This window comes from Rhipicephalus microplus, chromosome 2, assembly GCF_043290135.1.
Source record: "Rhipicephalus microplus isolate Deutch F79 chromosome 2, USDA_Rmic, whole genome shotgun sequence".
NCBI lineage: Eukaryota > Metazoa > Arthropoda > Arachnida > Ixodida > Ixodidae > Rhipicephalus > Rhipicephalus microplus.
The window spans coordinates 291,993,450-292,009,888 of NC_134701.1; the positions used below are offsets into that span (position 1 = coordinate 291,993,450).

Consider the following 16,439-nt stretch of genomic DNA (forward strand, 5'->3'; position numbering starts at 1 on the left):
ACCCTGACATTTATTCTTTGCATTCGTGGGGTCAATGCTGCAGATGTGGAGTTTTTCTTAAAGCTCATAAGCTAAAATTGTCTATGCATGTTCTCATCTTTCTTGAGTAGATAGATACTAAGTGCCAATCCCGTGTGGCACATACTCGCATACCAGTGGCATATACCCGCCCGTGGGTATGGGCCACTCTCTGGCGAGAACTGTTTGACCACGTTGGCGAAGAAATTGTGACATTATTCGTGTGTTGACCAGCGCGTCATATTCGTCAAACCATCATACCCTTCCATACAAATTTTGGTTCCCGCCAAATTAAAAGGGTGATCACGAGAGCACCCAGACCTAAGTGGCCAGAAGGAAATATAGATACGCAGATAGATGCGAGAAGTGCCCGCAGTGCGCAAACAAATGCTTCTAATTTATTAAGCGGTTTGGTCTACGTGAATGACAACGGTTCTGTGGTATAGGTTTCGTGCCCTCTTTTTTTTTTTTTTTTCGCCACTGTACGCATATTAGGTTGTTGGCGTTTGGGATGTTCTGATTTTCCTTCTGTGTCCGTGTTTGCACGACCTGTCTTTTAGAACTTACCAACTGTAGCTCAGCTCTGTGTTAATCTAAGCAGTTTTCGTCTCACTCACTGAGATAATGAAAATATCCGTAAACAGTGGTTGTGTGATCAAGCTTGTTTACGGCATTGCTTATCGCAAGCTTTCGTCATCTCTTTCCTACTATTTCTTTAGATACGGGGCTCCTTAAAGGGGCCCTCCAACACTATTTAATGCCCCATTTCTATTCGTGGGTGAGGTAGACCGGCGTTCAAAGTACAGACACAGTAATGCAGCAAGAACGGGAGGGATAACGGCACGCAGCACTAAGTTATTCAATTTAGAAAATTCAAAATGCAAAAAAAAAATATCTACCCTCAACTTGATTTTCATAGGGTCACTTCACCACATTTCATTCACCCGATGACGTCGAATGGCTCCCCTAATGAAATGAGCTGGCCCACGTAGAGGAAGCTCGCACACTAGTGGTGCTTCTTCTTTGCTAAGAAACGTGGACCTCGTTGCCACAGTAACAAACGTGGTGCCTCCGCTTGACTTGCCAGAAAGTGAGTGGGCGCTATTGTTTCGAGTCGAGGTATTTTCCTGGTGTTCTGTTCAACATTCTGAGTCACTCCTTCCTCTTATTCTGAGAAAGGAATTTGTGGAAGGACCAAAGCGGTAAAGTACTGTTGAGCCTTCACGCATTGTTCGGTGAGCCACCCGACGACCAACAATTGTGCTATGCACACCTTCAACAGCTCACCTGCGGAAAGAGACAGCTCGCAAACTCACAAAAGAAAGAAGAGGCGAGAAGGAAAGAGGTCTTTCCCATTTATATTCAATCCGCGTAAACCAATAATCCAGAGGCGAAAAGGTTACCAGCATCTCTGTCATGCTTCGCAGTCGCGGTGATCTTTTTTGTTGCAGCCGCGTCTGTTTATGGTTCGGTCAAAAGGCACAGAGGAGAAAAATTAAACAGATTAGTAACCCCAGTTTTGATCCTACGCCATGATAGCTTCTAACGTTTCATTTATCTGATGATATGGTGGCAACCAACCAGCGTCATTTCCGCCTGTAATGTTCTTGTGAGCGCCACTATATGTGCTGACGCAGTCGTCATTGATGTGGTGACTTTTTTGAGTGATTAAAATAATAAATCGTTTGATATCGGTGCCTAAAACTATTGTTGAAGGTAAAAAACCTGAACATGCCAAACGACCAAGTGGGCCTTTTTCTTTCAATGAGCATATAAAGAAATGGGAGCTTTCCTTCGAATTTCATATCCACCGTGAATTGAATTGCTGCTTCCATGCTGTTCAGGTGTGAAACGAACGCTTGAACCACGTCTTGGTGAATGTTGCAAAAAATGGCGTCCACATAGCGGGAAAACACTTTCGGAGCTGGATTGAATAAGGAGAGGACTCGAATTTCAATGCTGAAGTTATCCCCTAGTGTAGGTCTACGTAAACCACAAATGAAAAAAAAAAGGTGTTTCAAACGTGATGCCGGAATATTCTTCTCATCTTTTCGTTAATGTATCTCGGAAATCGCGCGTTACGCGAAATATCATTTTTTTTAACATTTCGGGATTTGAATAGCGAATCTACGACATGACTATGAGGGACGCCGTAGTGAAGGACTCCTGAAATTTTGGCCTTCTGGTGTTCTTTAACGTTCACTGAAATCGCACAGTGCAACCATTCTGGCTGTATTGAAATGCGACCGCCGCGGTCCTAATCGAACGCGCGAACTTCGGGTCGGAGCCACTGTTCCACCGAGGCGGACATCGGTTCGTGAAAAGCAAGCGTATCTCAGTATCTCTATTCTAGACTTACAGCACGTGTATTCCGATATCTCTGTTCCCTAATACTTTTTCCGAAAATAAAACAAGACCAGTGTTCTAGCAGAGCTGAGCAGAGATATATGATCAGCCCTGCTAGAACACTGGTCTTGTTTTATTTTCCAAACGCTAGTTGCCCGGTGCAAATGCATTGCTGCTGAGAATGTGCATGTCTGTGCTCCTGCCACTATAACTATTTGAGGTGAAAGAAGCGGAAGTTGCGAATAAGCAATCAATTATTAAAAAATAATTAGTCACGCACAATTCACGCACAACTATTCACAAGTCACCTGCGTAGTGATTACGGAAGGATGACTAGTTGGGCAAGCTGGTACCAATTCATGATGTACTGCGCTAAAACAAACACAAAAAAACAAACGGAAACACGAAGAAGAGCCTGTCAGTCCTTTTTTTTTTCGTGTTTCCGTTTGTTTTTTGCGCAGTAAATCATGGAGGGATTACGCGTTGACAGCAAAATAAAAGGTTTTTATAGCATTTTTCTTACCTCAATTAGGCTAGAAAACATAGGACGTAATAACTGCCTCTCCACATATCCTCCATCCAATGTTCTGCAACTGAATCCAGACATTGTTCGCATTTCGCTTTTTGACAACCACAATGAATTATCCGCTGCCACAAGTTTTTAGCATATAAGCTTCAAGGCCTATTCTTCGTCATAACGTTGGCGAAAAGCTATATACGTCAACCTTATTCTAATTATCACATTCACATTATTCATTATCATTATCGTTATAACATTATTCTAACTATCACATTTATAAAATATGACTGCTTTTTTATTGGAGTGCAATTACTAAAATGCAGCCCATTTCATAACACACTTTAGTCTCCCAATAACTTCCGTGTTTAACCATATTCCAGTCACCCTATTTTACTTCATTTTAACTTCATCAATAAGATAAAAAAAAAACTCGGGGCTGTGAAGGAATGCTTCTTTTTTTTTTTCGTACTTTCTGAGTATCAGCTGACACTTTCAGCCCCACAAAGCTGTTTCAGATACAGAGACGCGACGAGGTCTACGGCCAACATATTTATTACGAATGCAGAAGAAACATTGTGATTTCTTCGCGAAAGCGGCTCGTTGTGGTAATACTCAAGCGAAGAGATGCACGGAAATAACGATTTGGAATCCAGAACCTTACCCGGAGGGTAACATAAATTAAATGAAGAAACAAGTAAATGCGCAGCTCCGACATTTCATTAGTATTCCAACAGGCGAGAATGCCGCCGCTTGTACGCCAGCTTCCCAAGAATGCGAAAGTGACAACGCTGCAGCTGCCAGAAATAAAAAAAACAATGTGTTTTCTTATTCTTATTATGACCTTCACTTCCTTTCCGCAGTGGAAAAGAATAAACACTTGAGCAGTATTCGGTATATTTTATCACTCAGAACGACTGCATTTCTTTTGCATGATTCGCGGCAAAGCAACATACATATACATGTAGCCAGTTCAACAAGCCGTTGTCCGACACCAGGCATAAACATTGTGCCATCATTAGACGAGTGCGCCCACAACTACGACTTCTACTATTAGGTGAAAACGGCTGTCGCAGAACATTATAGCATTTGTTTATATAGTGCTGCCTTGTTTAAAATAATAATCAAAAAATAACTAAGCACCAAGTATGTCTTAAGAACACAGAGGGCATTGATTGCAGCAAAAGTAACGCTTTATGATAGAGCCTTGCTCATTTGAACTCTCGTTTCTTGAAATGCGCAACTCTTCATGGCTTTGTGACCCATTATCAAAGATACCTTGAGAAATTCTATAAACTGCATATGGTACGGCATGTGGTATAGACAGAACGATTGATTGAAAGTCCTTTAATTTAGGTGATGGGGATAAAGGGGGCGCTGCTTACGGTATTTTTGGGACGTTAAACCTCATATATATCTCATTGAAAGAGGCACTGCCAGGCTACCAGCTTCTCGCTATCCAGGGAGTACCGCAAGCATTCGATATGAGTACACAAAAAGTGACTGGTGTCTTTATTGACTCACACATGGATTTCCTCTAAGCCAACGAGTGTCCCTTTGTACGGCCGCTGAAAGTTCTCATCAAGTGCCTTGAACTAAAATTCAATGATGTTAGATGGTCGAACAATTTTTTCGATGTTCACAAATAGAGGGCTCATTGTCATTTGACGGGAGCTTATTTTATGTGCCTTGTTGTTTCTTGAAATAGGTTGACGAAGGTATACGTATGTAATACTCACAAATCAAATGAGATTATCACGCAAACTTCAATTCGCACATGGTAGTATTGGCAGTGTTGAAAGAACTTTATTAAAAATGGCTGTATGGTTTCGTGAGTGACACAGACATTCAAAAGCCTTGCGCAAACGTGTGGGCATTCATGTATATCATATGCGAATGAATACAAAGACTTCCTAAGGTCGAATACTTGCGCGAGTTTCTGAAAAATAGCAGCAAATTAAATGGTAACCCTGGTCATAAACAATGTTTGACAATATGTGCCCAAGTGATTACTTTTTCGTGTGACCAAAGATGAGATTCGTATTTAGTACGACGCATGAATGACAAACAAACGAGTGAATAACCGCCTTATAACGATGAAAAGCCGAAATTGATGAAAGCAGCGTGAAAGATGTATATGCTACATGACACCGTATATACCATTTCACTTTTCAATCCCACAACATGAAAACAGCTACGAACTCTGTGGATAAAAACTTGTTCAACATTTTATGAGCATTTGACCATCAAGTACTGGTCTCCAGTTTGAGAAATTCGGTATAAAAAGATGACGTTTATACAACTTCATGTCGTTGGCAGCTTCAGTCGTGATATTACCCAGCTATCTAGAAAACATTTAACTGCAATCTCAGAGTAAGTTGAGGAAGGAATTCCCTGGAGTCACACTAAAAACAAAAAGAAAACATGAATCCGTTCAAGCGTTATAGTACAGGTTACAGTAGAACAGATAAGCCTTTTACAAAAACGTATAAACATCAAGCAAAACACAGCTTCGCGTGCACCGCATACTCGTACACTGGTTTACATCGCTATCAAGCTTTTTTCCTGTCCTTGCAACAGGCGTTAAAAACCACAAACGAGTGACAGAAACTTAGCAATCTAATTTACAAAATATTTTTCCAAATAGCAATTCACGGCTAGCTTCACTGTAATACTCTTAACATATGGCCCACTCTTCGAGTAAAATAAGAGAATAAGCCCGCCTGGTGTAAACAAGTAAAGCGACTATAAAGAAAGTGGTGGATGAAATGCTCGACTATAAAACACTTCCAAGTAAAGTTGTGTCAAGACAAAGGATGAATAAGGGCTTCAGCAGCATCGCTGATTCGAGTCTCCGCTGTGGGGCCAATTACGCACGAACCAGTGGTTGGTCGACGTACTCCTTTTCGGGTATCTGAGCTTCTTCTGATGGGGCAGCATCTTCACCCTGTAGAAAAGTTCAGTTGAATTCGCTCTTATGGGATTTCATTAGTGTTGCCGCAGACTAAGTGAAAACAGTTTTATACATATCCACTAGCAACGTACAGATAAGCTGCACAAGCCACGTAGGTATGGCGGGAGCAAAAATCTGGTGACCAAAGGTGCCAGTAAAAAAAAAATTCCCCAAACGAACACACTAACACTAAAATCAAGGGCTCCAGCCTGGTTGTTCTCATGTCCATATTCATTGAGATGATGCCATACTGCTAGAACAACAATTTAATTTTCAGTTCAATGAATGCGTTGTTTACTGCACTGATAGTCCTGACTCCTTTAGGAGACAAGAATTCTGTAGCTAGTCATTAAAGTAAAGTTTTTACATGGGCAATTCCAATAATACGCGAGTTCTGTAAAAGCCAGCAGTTATTAGTGAGGAATCAAATTATTTGCAGTGCGACAACATTCGTCCACACCAGCCCCGTTTCTTCATAAATTTCACGTACGCACCTTGCCACATGAAGAACTCCGTGCACAAGCGCGGGACACTATCTCGATGAATCCCACAAGGAGGCCAAGTGCCACTCCGCCGCCGAGGATGAAAAATACACCGAGGAAGTTTTCTAATGTCATGACAAGGCCATCCTGTAAAAACAAAAAATAACAATATTTGATGTTTCCAAAGAAATCTCTCGTAGTTGAACACAGTACAACGATACCACATGGCCATAGAACTGCTGCGTCGGAAGAAAAACCTTTATATAAGCTGGCAGTGCAAGTATCCGGACACCCGGTTCTTGGCCCCTCCCCCTTATGGGTGAGCGCCATCTAAGTTCATCACCATCATGATAGCCCCTCCCCACCGGTCTGGTCATTAGCCGAAGCCGCCACCGCTGGACAAAATTTCGCTCTTCCTTGGAGCTATTGAGCAGGGTCTTCTCCGAGTCCTGTTCGGTGGGGTTCGGAATCGGGGTTCATTTTAAGTTCAATTGACAGACCCAGACCATACGGTGAGTGTTGGACACTTCAGCACAGTACTGGCGCTGCCCACCTATTTTTAGGCCGTAACAATTAGGTACGGCTGAGCAACGTGTCTGTTTGTAGGTGCCGCAGCACGTGCTCCTCCGTTTTCGCGAGACCCTGCGCTGGTGCGGAATAGAAGCTTCGCTGCTCAATGTATTGATTGATTTGTGGGGTTTAACGTCCCAAAACCACCATTAGATTATGAGAGACGCCGTAGTGGAAGGCTCCGGAAATTTCGACCACCTGGAGTTCTTTAACGTGCACCCGAATCTGAGGACACGGGCCTACAACATTTCCGCCTCCATCGGAAATGCAGCCGCCGCAGCCGGGATTCGATCCCGCGACCTGCGGGTCAGTAGCCGAGTACCTTAGCCACTAGACCACCGTGGCGGGGCCGCTGCTCAATGTAGTATCTCTGAACCCGGTGTGGGACCTTCAGGTCTACCAGGGCAAGGGGCAGCCTCCCGAGAAGTAAGAGCGTGGACCCTTGCATGTGCAGCCTCGTTACCCTAGAGAACTTGATGTCCCGGAGTCTATGTTTTGGGGTGGGATCGTGGTCCCCTTTGCTCAAGTGTATTAGCCTGTTAGCTAACGGAGATATTTCTAATGTTAGATTTTTCTCGCATGCTTTTATAAATGCAAAGCATTTCTTAGCGCGCTTTAGTAACTTTCAGCGTATCTATCTATCTATCTATCTATCTATCTATCTATCTATCTATCTATCTATCTATCTATCTATCTATCTATCTATCTATCTATCTATCCGCTTACGTTGGGTACTCTCGTGGTCACCTTATTAACTTGGCGTGAACCAAAATTAGCATGAGAGGATAAGATGTTTTGACGAATATGATGTGCTTGTGAAGACATGAATAACGTCACAATCCTATCGCGTGCGTCGTCAAATATTTCCCGCCAGACAGTGGCACATACCCGGGCGGGTATGCGCCGCTGGTAAGCGGGTGTGGGGCACAGGTGATTGATGCTTAGTATCAACCCAGGAGCGACGAGTACACACATGGGCTATTTGAACGCGCGAGCGTTAAGAAACACCCAACATTGGTAGCGTCGAACCGACTAATGTAAAGAATAAATGTCAGGGTCCCAGCTGGAATTTAACCGAAGCATTCTGCGTGGCAATGAAGCATTTTACTACAGTGCTACGCCAGGTCTCGGAGATAATTTTCAAATAAAAGCTAACCTTCGTAAAACGTCAATACTGGTTCCAGTGCCGCCTACCCAATTTTATAAACATCACAAATGTTCTCCTTTGATACAGCCTTCACGCCGGGTTAACGTCAATTGTAATTACTTGTCATTCGATTAGGTTGATTTATGTAGCATTGTCCAGTACCAGCATTCGCGTGGTCCCCAGCGCTTGACATCAGCTTCTGGTGTTGCTAATACGCATGTTCCAGTTGGCATCATTGCGCAAGTGCAAACAACTGGCTATGTAAACATCCGCAACTCTTCAACACATGTCTGTGCGCGCAACATTTGTACGTATATTTAGCGTCGTTTCATCACGTGTCGCTTCAAAAAAAATTGCAACACGGTCACCATCCCTCCGCATGCTTCGCATAACGTTGATTCCTTGCAAGGTACGTGGGATCTGCCAAATTTCTGTTTTGATTTAGTGTGAGGAAACATTAATGAAATGGCTACTTTCTCGGCCTGATTTTAGATGCGGGTATTGAAAGTGAGACCGTCCACCGGCATTCCTTGTTGTATCACCGCCGCCGTCTTGTAACCCTTCGGTGACGGTCCGGCCACGTCAATGTAATTGATCCCATTACGGGAGCACAGCTGTTTTTCGAGAGCCTCAGCATTCACTCACCTTTTGGCCTCGTACGCTTCCCTATACATATTACGCTGAAGCGGGGACACTCTGAGTTTGGTTATCCGAAGTTGAGTAATACGCTCAACGTGTTAAATTTCGCATTCGTGCCTGATGAAGAGGCGCCGCCCAACACTCTTAAAAAATTTATTCAAAAGCTTGTAACCACGAGCAAAAGGTTAGTAACGGCAGATGTTACTAACCTCCTTGGGCCACAACTAACTCTATACGACCATTTTACTACCCGTGTTAGCAGACGCTTGAAAATTGCAACGGTATACCTTTTACGCCCCGTTAGTAACTTTTCGTCGTACACGTAATTGATGAACTTGTTGAACAAACCTTAGAGGTCATTACCATGAGCGTATAACAACCCGTTTAGTAGCACAAAGATGTATTCCAGTTCAGGCAATATATCTAAGCTTACTACCCAGTCTTGTAAATTAAGCCAATTGAGGTGGTATTATGCAAAATAGACATAAATAATTGTTTATTGGACTGGATTCCCAGAGAAGGCAAGCGAGGTAGGGGTTGACAGAAGGTTAGGTGGGCAGATGAGATTAAGAAGTTTGCGTGTATAAATTGGCAGCAGCAAGCACAGGACCAGGCTAACTGGCGGAACATGGGAGAGGCCTTTATCCTGCAGTGGACGCAGCCAGGCTGATGAAGATGATGATGAATTGTTTTATTGATAACATTGATTAAACGTCCTACACTACGTTTCCTCGCGCACCTAAAAAACCGTGCGTTGTACAAATCAAGGCGCCTACTCTTGAAATATACACCTTACAACATAGCCACCAATCGGCACTAGCTGCATTCCCCAAAGTTAGGGCTTAAATACTCCTGGAACCGCTTAGGAACTGCACTTGTCGCGTGTACTTAGACTCGCTCGCTGGATTTCGTGCCAACCGGTTGTGCCCTCGCGATCTCCGACGTCAGCGTAGCTCTAGCCGACCGGGCTGGCCCTACGCCATCTCCTGACGCTGATCTTCGACGACAGTGTAGCTCTGGCCTACTGGATTTGCCCTACAGTATCTCCGGATGCCGACAAGAGCTCTCACCAGTGGTGCCCCGTCTTCGGACTCCTGCAACCGTTTCCATCTTTCCTGTCTTCTCCTTACTTCCGTCGTTCGCTGACCCTGCGTCTCGCTCTCTCCTTCCTCTTTCTCTTTCTCATTACATTTTAATCCTGTCCTATTAATTACTTTTTTACCCCCATTTCTCGTGAGCTACTGTTTAGGTGTCCTCCCCCTTGGAGACAGTTACGGGGTTCACTTTTATCTACTTTCACTTAAAATCACTCCCCCCCCCGCGTGTACTTGTGTATGTGTGATGTTCTCCTTTATTACATAATTTGCTTAATTACTCAGTCATATACCGCTACGTTGATGCTCACGAATAGGACCGTTATAAAACGGGTCATTTGCGAGGCAAAAGGGTCGCGTCTAGTACATTTCTTTTTGTGGGCGTGAGGGGCCGTCTGCGTAAGACACGTGTATTAATTTGTTAGATGTCCTTCTATTAGCTTCTGCGTGGAGTTAAAGACTCCCAGTGCATAAAATTTCTCATTTGAAATGCTGACCGGTAAGTCAAGGGCGCGTCTGATTACTTTCTTGAGAATATCATTGGCTCTGCTCTCTTGGTGTTTAGCCAATCGTTAGTACGGTGGTGAATTTCAAATTCGGCTAGTTACGAAGGCATGGCAAGCCGAAGCGCGTCCCCGCTTACCGCTTTTGCGTGAGACTCGGTGGATCATGTGCCCTACCTGTTCCCCAGTTTTTAAAGACGATACTTTTTCTTGGGGAACTTCGCCGCAAAATGTTTGGTGTGTCTGTCAGTTCTTTTGTCTGCTTGTTCGCCGAAATTATACCTGAAACGGCCAAAATCCAACCACATCCGCAGTGATCTCTCATATTCCTCAAGTTTCTGCATTCATGCTTGTGTGATTGTCAATTCAAAAGCAATTATTGCGCATATCTGAGGCACAATAACAATGCGTCAATATTCTGTGGTGTGTCTCTTTTTACTAGAGAAGGCATACATAAGTGATTCTAAGGACCGTATTGTTTATCACGCTGCGCTGGCAATGCAACGCTATGTACAAAAGGCAAGTCCTTCCAAAACTTTGCTAAGACAACATGTTGGTGGCACCTACCTCTGATCTCTACTAGGGGGAGCTGTATGGCGCATAATTCCACCAACCCAAGAGTTGATGGGATGAGGAAGTTAAGAGAGCCATAGCAGAACGTCAGGAAGCCTCTAGGGAACACAGCCATGCTAAGCAGTGGGGTGAACCGACAGATGATGTTGAAAAAAAAAAAGGAACATCTTTCTAAGCTGTAGAAGACAAGCATCTTTTCTGATCAATGAACAGATTAGAAAAAAGGGGGCTCAGTGGCTGGCAGAAGTACATGAAAAAGATAGAAAGGCAGCTGCGAAATTCCGGAAGCCTCTAAACTCCCTAAGAAATGGGACGAGCCTAGAGCAGAGGTTAATAATTGCATCTTAAGGTGCTATGCTCGAAGAGGACGAAGCTATTGAATATATAAGAAGGATGACAGAAAAATTCCAACAAAGAAGTTATTTACGCACCAGAATAGACAAGGATGAATCAAGTAACGCAATGGCTCCATTTTCACAACGAGAGTGGGAAAGGGCCGAGAAAAGGGTTCCTAGTAGTACATCAACAGGCCCAGATGGCATTCCGCTTATGCTGATAAAGACATTGGGTCCGAAGTCTAAACAGACTTTGAGAGAGGCAGTGAGCAAAACGATAATCGATGGTGAAGTCCCTCACGGATGGAAACTTAGCAGCTTGAGCTTGATCTATAAAGGAATTGGGAACAAAGTTGACATAAACAACTACCGTCCTATAACAGTGACATCAGTGGTCAATAGGCTGGCGATACAGATTATAAAGGAAAGACTGCAGCACGGATAGAGGATGAGGGGGTGCTGGAGGAACTACAGAATGGATTTCGGAAACACAGGATGTTGGAAGATAATCTGTTCTCACTGATGCAGTGCATCGAAATAGCAGACAAGAAACACAGGCCCCTGTGGCTAGCATTTTTGGATATCAAGAGAGCGTACGATAGCGTGATTCAAGAGGACTTGTGGGGAATACTGAACACACTAAGTGGAGAAGATGGAGTGTCTAATCTTTTAAAGGATATCTGTAAAGGTAACAAGGTAGTTATAAAGTGGGAAAAACAGGTATCCAAGCCTGCAGAGGTAAAACGGGGGCTTAGGCAGGGTGCCGCCTGTCACCCTTATTATTCATGATGCACCAACAAGGATTAGAGGCCAAATTAGAGGGATGTGGACTTGGCTTCAACCTCTTTTTCATCAAACAAGGAAAACTCATTGAACAGGCACTACCAGTATTTATGTACGCAGATGATATACTGCTAATGGCCGACAACAAGAAAGATTCGCCGAGATTGATGGAGAACTGTGGTAATTAAGGAGATAGGTTAGATTTCAGATTAAGTGAGGAAAAATCAGCAGTCATGATTTTTAATGATAATGAAGGTAGTGAGCTTAGAATACAGGAGGTCACGCTAGAGATAACAAATAAATACAAATATACGGGCGTATGGTTATGCAATGGGACCGATTACCTAAGGGAACACGAAATATACGTGACGACTAAAGGTAACAGGAATGCAGCAGTGATGAAAAACAGGGCACTGTGGAATTACATTAGGTAAGATGTTATGAGAGGAATGTGGAAAGGGGTCATGGTTCCTGGTCTAACGTTCAGCAATGCGGTCTTGTGCATGTGATCAGAAGTTCAAGCAAGGTTAGAAATTAAGCAACGTGGAACAGGTAGGCTTGCCTTAGGAGCTCACGGGAATACGCCAAATCAGGGAGTACAAGGTGATATGGGATGTACACATTTGAGGGCAGGGAAGCTAGCAGCAAGATGAAAATTGAGAAGCGATATAGAAAAATGGGGAGGAGCGTTGGGCTAGGAAGGTATTCAGCTACTTGTACATGAAGCATGTCGATACAAAATGGAGAAAGCGAACAAGAAAATTGACGAGTGAATACTTAGAAAACAGCAGGGGACCAAACCAAAAAGTATTATCGGTTAAGAAGAAGGTGAAGGAAGCCTAGATCAATATGCGAAGAATCTGCATGATTAAGAAGTCCACACTAGAGATCAATCGAACTATTAAGCAGGAAATTGCCAAGGATAGGATCTATGATAATACTCAGGGTAGTTCTCTACTGTTTGAAGCCAGGACAGGAGCATTGCGAACCAAGACATATAGGGCCGAATACGAAGGGGTAGACACAGTATGCAGTGCGTGTGGAGAGGAAGAAGAAACTGCCGAACACTTGCTAATGTTCTGTAAAGGGCTTCACCCTATAGTTCAGGATGATGGCGCAGAGTTTTTTCGAAGCACTGGGATGTAGTGACAGGGAGGGCAAAATAGACTTTGGGCGGGTAGAATTAACTAGAATGAGCTTATCTGATTGGTGGCTAAAGTGAAGGCACGAGTGAAAATTAAACCCTTCACTGCAATGTACGAGTCCTCAACCTTCCTATATATAGGAAAAAAATCTAGTTTTTGGATCATTAAGTATTACGGCTCAGTGGCGCTAGCCACCGCCCGATCTAGAGGGTACAGCCTTATCAATCCATTCAACCAGCAGTGTTTCTTTGATAACCACCGCAGATGTCCCACATGCGTTTCCAACGCCCCGCGCGTTCCTGTGGCCATTTATAACAGCGATGTTATTTCGCTCTCCGCACTGTCTTCATGACACAGCCGCCGCAGTGCGAGCTCGGAGCAAACTCACCTGTCCGAGAAGCTCGGCCCATCTTGCATAGCGCCCCGGAATTGTCTAGTTTTCGTATTTTAAAGCTGGCGTGGCTTACCCCCGTATTCTAGAACGACCTTTCACTCAACGCTCCACCTTCACTTGAGAAAGCGGATGGGAGCGCCGTCTCTAGTCACGGCAAGTCATTGCATATCAGCGATAATCTGCTGCGATTCTTGAGTAGCGCAGCGCCATTTTCAGCCGAGCGGTGGCGCAGCGCTCAATTCTGTCAAGTGAAGGGTCAAAGTCGAGTCGAGGAGCGTTTGTGAATACGGGGGTTAGTGGCGTGGCTTCGCCGATCTTTCCTTACGAGCAAAAGAAAACTTGCTCACCCTGGGGCCGCAATAATGTAATCATACCAGCAACAAACCATTGCTGTGGTGACCTCATGCAACTGCAGTTGTTTATATCATGCAACAATGTTTTGTGAAAGACGCTTTAGAAGATATTCACAACAATATGATACCACATCAGGTTCCTGTAGAGCTACAATATATACCATGCGACGTTACGCGAATATTTAGAGCATGTTAGCAGTACTTGCTAACTTGAAGGGATGCTGCCAGGAATGGAGACACTGTATCTTCGTACCAGAACAATACAGCTTCTCGGTAAAGATCACTAGACCACCGCGGCTGGTAATGCGAACGATTATGACATACAAATGAACATGTGCCTACCTTTCTCATAAATTCTTGACAAGCTGATTTTCCATACCACCACTTTTTCTTTAGCTTTAGCAGCTCCCCACTTTCTGAAAGCTTGGCAATTGCTGCATCCAGAGGCTTTCTGAAAAACACAACAGAGAAAGCGCAGAATCACAGGATCGCTCGCCACTCTGGCACAGTACGCTCTGTTTTTTTTTTTTGCTTTGTTTTTTTGCCGGTGAGTGTAACATCTGCCTCTCTGGTGTGGTTGCGCTGAGTGAAAGGCAGAAAGGACTAAAGAAAACAGTATGGGTACGTGAGAAAACTTTCAGCTGTTTATTTTCGCAAAAAAAAACACGTCAGACATACTCATACAGCAGGAATCATAGCGAAGAACTATATATGTGACGCGCTATGAAATCTGTTTCAATGACGCATAGTTCATCGTCATCACTACTATATGGTGCGTATCTTTACGTGTTTTTGCGCAATTAAAGTGGAAACTCCCCGTATACATACATGTCATGTTCCCTTTGTTCTTAGTACTTCGCACATTTCGCTTGGCGCAACTACGCTAGAATGTTATGCCAACTATCCTAAGCATAAACTTTGTTGTTTAACATCTAACCCGATAGCAGAAAGTACGCTGTTACGCAAAGAAAATATTTTAAAGTAACTTAAATTTACAAATCAATGTAATCATGGTGGGGGAATATTTATTGTGGAGAGTATTTTTTCTAGCAGTGAGAAGCGTGTTCAGTCAAGGTGAGTTGTTGTAATAAGATGCATTAGTAAGTGTTAGGCATCCATAACACACCGGTTACGCATCCTCGGCGAAATATGGCAAAAAATAAGTAGCATATAGTACTATCAATGTTACAAATAAAAAGGCGTGACAAAATTCCCACATGTTATGGATTAAAACATTACCTTTAAGTTTCTTGATGCTATAAGCACTGATCGCGTGCAGCTGGAAAGAAACAACGCAACGCAGTACTTGTATAAACATGAAACAATATTATTGATCTGGAAGCTTTTCGCGCACATCATTCTGAATTTAAACATGGTACAGCAGGATTAGGGCATGCGTTGCCTTCTGAACTTAAATCCAAAAAATAAACGAGGGGGATTCGTCTTTCTAGGAATCAGTATAACATAAAAGTGAAACGTTTCTTCTCGAAGGTAATTGAGCTTTTATTGCGCATTGTTTCACAACAAGGGTGAAAGAATGAATCCTACACCAGGAAATTCCTAAGCCACGCGAAGAACAGCAAGGAGCTCAAAACTGGCAGCGCGGTGCGCATTCCAAGTGGGAAACATGCACGAAATGAGCATACTCAAAACGAGCGCGGACTGACTACTAACTGTCACAGTTTGGAACTTGAAGCGCACTGTCCAAACACAAAGAGAGAAGTACGAAGCGAACGCACAAGTATAAACAGGACCAGCTCGAACAATTGTCACAAATCTTACTTCCTCGCGTTTGAGCAGCGTGCACATTTCATGAACGCGGCCGCGGCTGCAAGCGAAGTGACTTTTGCGTTCTCCAAAACCGCGAGTCTGATAGGCGCGCGCAGAAGAGACCGCGCTTTGTTGAGGCGGCTTCGATCGAAACACGAGGCGGACAACCTTTGGAGCGCGCCCAACGTGAGCCCATCGCGCCATCTCACTACTGATAATAGAAATGCGTCTATGTAGCGTTTGCGGAGTCCTGATGACCGCCAATTGGTGTATGGTGTATATAAATGGCTTGCCGTTAATGATTCTGACCACGTACTCTCCAGAGCAGTGGGTAGCGTCGCGCACAGGTGCTTGAGAGGTCGATTGTTCGATGCTCCGCGAGAGAACCTTTCCTTATAATGATTAAAGACAATAGTTTTTTTGAGATACTTTTTGGTCTTTCAATCTTCGAACGATGCCAGCATCCAGCGAAACTTTACACCCTTGCTCCACGCCCAGCCACGCTTTTTGTGTGACTGCATCTATACGTATATGTGAACATTCTCAATCAAAAAGCAAATATTACACAGATTCGATGCGCAACATCAATAAGTACGTATTAGGTAGTGCGTCTCTTTATTTAGAAAATGCATATATACGTGATTTTAAAGACTGCAGGGTTTACTTTTCTAAGGAGCGCGGCTATAACAGGCACAGAGTAATTTACTGGCGCACGCGCATCTCGGAGGCTTTAGGCACAACAACGCCTCCTTTATTTCAATGCCCTGCCGTGCAAACACGCGCTTCTGAACGGGAACCGTCGGTCCACCCTAATTCA

General features: G+C 43.8%; 1 protein-coding gene across 1 annotated transcript in view; it reads right to left on the reverse strand.

The window, feature by feature from the left end:
• Nucleotides 1–5,190: 5,190 nt before the first annotated feature.
• The window catches only part of LOC119178033 (glutamate receptor 1), a 67,535-nt gene continuing 56,286 nt past the window's right edge, over nucleotides 5,191–16,439 (reverse strand). Inside the window, exons 13-15 of the mRNA XM_037429202.2 lie at nucleotides 14,195–14,303; nucleotides 6,329–6,463; nucleotides 5,191–5,828 (exon numbers count right to left, since the gene is read on the reverse strand). Of these exons, the coding sequence (XP_037285099.2) occupies nucleotides 5,751–5,828; nucleotides 6,329–6,463; nucleotides 14,195–14,303 (322 nt within the window). The 3' untranslated portion in view covers nucleotides 5,191–5,750. The remainder of the gene's footprint in view (nucleotides 5,829–6,328; nucleotides 6,464–14,194; nucleotides 14,304–16,439) is intronic.